The sequence below is a fragment of the Nelumbo nucifera genome, chromosome 1 (genome assembly GCF_055504915.1).
Source record: "Nelumbo nucifera cultivar China Antique chromosome 1, China Antique-T2T, whole genome shotgun sequence".
NCBI lineage: Eukaryota > Viridiplantae > Streptophyta > Magnoliopsida > Proteales > Nelumbonaceae > Nelumbo > Nelumbo nucifera.
Window position 1 is genome coordinate 208,242,847 of NC_142649.1, and position 4,073 is coordinate 208,246,919.

Consider the following 4,073-nt stretch of genomic DNA (forward strand, 5'->3'; position numbering starts at 1 on the left):
GTATTAGAATTAGGTTTAAATCAATAGTTTTTATTTTTATTAAGTATTAATTATTTAGTAAATTTTTATTGATGTATAATTTAAGCTATGATATTATGCTAAGTTTATTATTGTTTAGAATTTTTAATAATATTGAAATTTGTTATTATAAATTAAATATAATATTATTGTAATTAATTTTAACAATTATTGTTTTTAAAATTAAAAACTAGTAATTTATTTTGAATTTTCTATTATATTAATCACTTTTAAATGAAAATTAAATGAATTACTAAAAATATTTAACTAACTAATTAATTTTACAAACCATTATTATTTATTGTGTTTAATACATTAGTACCGGTAATGTCAACATGGGATCAATATTGTATGTTGTACCTGTAAATAGTGAAGTTGTCTCTCTTTAATTGACCCATGTAAATGAATAAAAAGTAATTAGAGAAAACATGGGTAAATAAGAGAGATATATTTTAGGAAGATTTAGGAGAGGTTTTAGGGGAGAGAGAGAGAGAGAGGAAGATAGGCTTTAAGAGAGATTTTTTTTGGGGAAATGGAGACAAAGGATTAATTAAAGCCAAGAGGAAAGATAAAGAGAAGCATGATGATGTAGACCCGCTTTGCTTTATATATATAGTATAGATGTGTATCTTATTTGTAGTAATTAAATACTTGGATTTGGTGTTATTGATGTATATTTTGGGATTTACTTGAATTTTCTTATTTTATAAATGCCTGATTTAACTTTCCACATTATCCATGCATATGCCATTAATTATGTAACTATCTTCTTAATGAGTTATAGTGACCTTTGTTAGTTTAAATACTGCCGGCCAGTGTTAGCTTAGCAGAACAGTGCTTATCATGGCTTCTATACTCGGTCAAGCTTTCTCTTTCTTGTTCTTCGCTGTTGCTTTGTTTTCTCACCTGCAATTCTGTTCTTGCTCTAACAGGCTCCTTAATGCCACTTTAGCTAATTCTGGTTGGTCGCCGGCTGTGGCAACATGGTATGGAAGCCCAACTGGCTTTGGGAGCGATGGTAGGTATATTATGCGTGTGTGTAGTGTTGAAAGAGAGAAGATGCTTATTTTACTTAGGGGGCATTCCTTTTTGGGATTTTGAGAGGGGGGAAAGTTGGTTAATAGGATTGTGACCATGAAACCCATGTTTGTTTTTTTTATTTATGTGGGGATAAGGGAAAGTTTACTTTCCTGGGTATCACTTACCCGGGTAACTAATTGATACTCATTTCCTTGGCGGGTAAATTAACTTTTTTATCTTAGGGAAGTTGCCAACACATGGATGGGACAAAAATGCCCCTTTTGATGATAATAGAATTTTTATGGTTAAAATGATCATTATTTTATTTACTTGAAAAATAAAAGAAAATGAATAAATATACGTACTTGGGTAAATGTTTACCAAGAAACACTTATCCAGATAAATGCATTTCCTCAAATAATTAAATAACTTACTGGAAAGCAAAAGTAGCTTAAATGTAGTTAATACCTTTTCTTTTGTTTAATTGTATAGGTGGAGCTTGTGGGTATGGGAATTCTGTAGGGCAGGCTCCTTTCTCCTCTATGATATCAGCGGGAGGACCTTCTATATTTAAGAACGGCAAAGGCTGTGGGATTTGTTATCAGGTGAAGCAGCATTTATATATTAATTAAATTGAAGATTAATGCTCATATTGGTTAACTTAATTTTCTTTAATTAATTGGTTGCATGTTATACTTATATCAAGTGTCATGCATAGATGAAGACTTGTACGTGTTTGATAACTTGGGATTGATATCAGGTGAAGTGTACCAATAATGCAGCCTGTTCAGGGAAACCAGTGAAAGTAGTAATCACCGATGAGTGCAAGGGGGGCCCTTGTGACTCAGATCCTGTTCATTTTGATTTGAGTGGGACAGCATTTGGAGCCATGGCAATCTCCGGAAAAGGCGATCAACTACGCAATGCTGGGCGGTTGCAGGTACAATATCAAAGGTATGCATCTTACATTAACTGATCAAACAAGGAAACGATCGGATCGAATGCATTTAAACAAGAATTTAATCATGGACATATTTATGGTTTAAGAGCTTGACAATCATCCTCTCTATTAATTAATTAATGATGATACAACTAATTAGTTATTAGGTAATTAACATTCAAATTTGAACATGAAAATCTATATATTAAGAAAATTATTAATTAAGATTGCTAGCTAGCTAGGAGGTAGATAGAGGCTTCCATGTATGCAATGCTTAGGGCCCTTTTTTTTTAAGATTTTGGAGAGTAGGAAAGTTGGTCAATGAGATTTGTAGGGTCTATGGAAAATTTATTTTTCCTAGTTATTTATTAGGTTTAGTGATACCTATTTCTCAGGTGGGTAAACAATTTTTTTACCTGGATGAGACAAAATTACCCTTTTGAATAATGATTTTTTATAGTTAAAATAATCATTTTATTACTTACCTAAGAAATAAAAAACATAAATAAATACACTTATCCAAGTAAATAAACTCTCCGAAAAAAAACGGGGCCTTAATGTTAATTAATTTACAGTAAGAAAGGCCTCTAATAATCTGATACTTTGCCTATATATTGACATTTTGGGTGGAATTTATTTATTTATTTATTTATATATCTATGTAGATATGTATGTATATGTATTTGATTTAAGAAAGATGATATGGTTACGTTTCATGAGATGCAATAATAATGGCACATAGGTGTGCAGGGTGCAGTGCAACTATCCAGGGGTATCTGTCGCCTTCCATGTTGACTCAGGTTCCAATGGTTACTACTTTGCAACTGTAATTGAATTCGAAAATGGAGATGGTGATCTTGCTGCTGTTGATCTTCAAGAGTCATCGCGCCCAGGTACGTGGCTTTCCATGAAGCAGTCATGGGGTGCAGTCTGGAGACTTGACGCTGGCTTTAAGTTGCAAGCTCCCTTCTCTCTCCGGCTTAAGACGATTGAATCCGGCAAGACTCTCGTAGCCACAAATGTAATTCCCAAAGATTGGAAGCCCAATGTGACCTACCGATCTCATGTTAATTTCTGATCGATCACTAATTAAAGGACAAGGGTGTTGGATGATGTGTGTTTTATTCTGTTTAAATAACATTTAATGTTAATTTACTAGACTAATCAAGGCTTTGGCAATTTGGTTAGTTTAGTTTCTTGTATTTAAATATTAATAACAATAAATGATTTGGCATGGTTGGTAATTACTATACTAACCAATGTGTGTTTTATTCTATTATATATATATTATATAGAGAGAGAGAGATGTGTTCCTTCATACTCTTCATTTATGTTGCAGAATGGCTAACCTCGTGAGAGAAAATGCAAAAATTGAGCACTTACATTGTTGTGCAAAACTCAGAGGCAGATTTTAATGACACAAGAAAATGAAATAAAATAATAACAATAACAGAACTAAACAATTATTAATGGATACAGAGTTGTGTTTAACCTTTTTTACAGAAAACCCTAAACTCAAATGAGTTCAAATTTGCCCCTCACAACATTCTACAGTACATTCCCGCCGTATATTAAAAACATCTCCCGATGATGACATCATTATTTCTAATATTATCATTGGGAGATATTCTCAATACACGGCTAGAATATGCTGTGGGACATTACGAAGGCAATCTTGTAAGGGGCTGATTTGATCTCAACCCAAATACACCCAAATCTCCTTTCCTCGAAATAGAACCAAAAGCTGAATATGGATCTGATCCCTATTTCTCACACCCAACAAAATCTTACTCTCAATTTATTTCTTATGTCAAATCGTAGAGAATAAGGTACATCATATATGGGACCCATATATAATCATGCACCACAGACCTCAATAAAATTTCCACTTGAGGTTATTTTCTCTACAAATGCGGGTCGGGACATGAAACAACTCCCAACTCACAATCAAGAATCAAGGCAATATACCCACAAATTATTTCCAAATCCAACATTCTTCGAATTTAATTGATATATAAATAAATATCAAGAACATTCAAATAATGGAAATTCTGCACAAAATGTGAATAGGGGGAATAGTTCCCTTGAATTCCTC

General features: G+C 32.8%; 1 protein-coding gene across 1 annotated transcript; it reads left to right on the plus strand.

Annotated features, from left to right (window-relative positions):
• The first annotated feature begins 861 nt into the window (after window positions 1–861).
• On the plus strand, window positions 862–3,086 carry LOC104610422 (expansin-B15-like). Its single transcript, XM_019199927.2, has 4 exons — window positions 862–1,036; window positions 1,531–1,643; window positions 1,799–1,992; window positions 2,729–3,086. The coding sequence occupies exons 1-4, from the start codon at window positions 862–864 to the stop codon at window positions 3,054–3,056; spliced, it is 810 nt and encodes a 269-aa protein (XP_019055472.1). The 3' UTR covers window positions 3,057–3,086.
• The last annotated feature ends 987 nt before the right edge of the window (window positions 3,087–4,073 follow it).

Bases quoted from the DNA above. Each gene is read 5' to 3' on its own strand.
- LOC104610422 (XM_019199927.2), top strand. From the start codon at position 862: ATGGCTTCTATACTCGGTCAAGCTTTCTCTTTCTTGTTCTTCGCTGTT. The intron at 1,037-1,530 runs GTAGGTATATTA...TTAATTGTATAG, and splicing joins AACTGGCTTTGGGAGCGATG to GTGGAGCTTGTGGGTATGGG. The intron at 1,993-2,728 runs GTATGCATCTTA...ATAGGTGTGCAG, and splicing joins TTGCAGGTACAATATCAAAG to GGTGCAGTGCAACTATCCAG.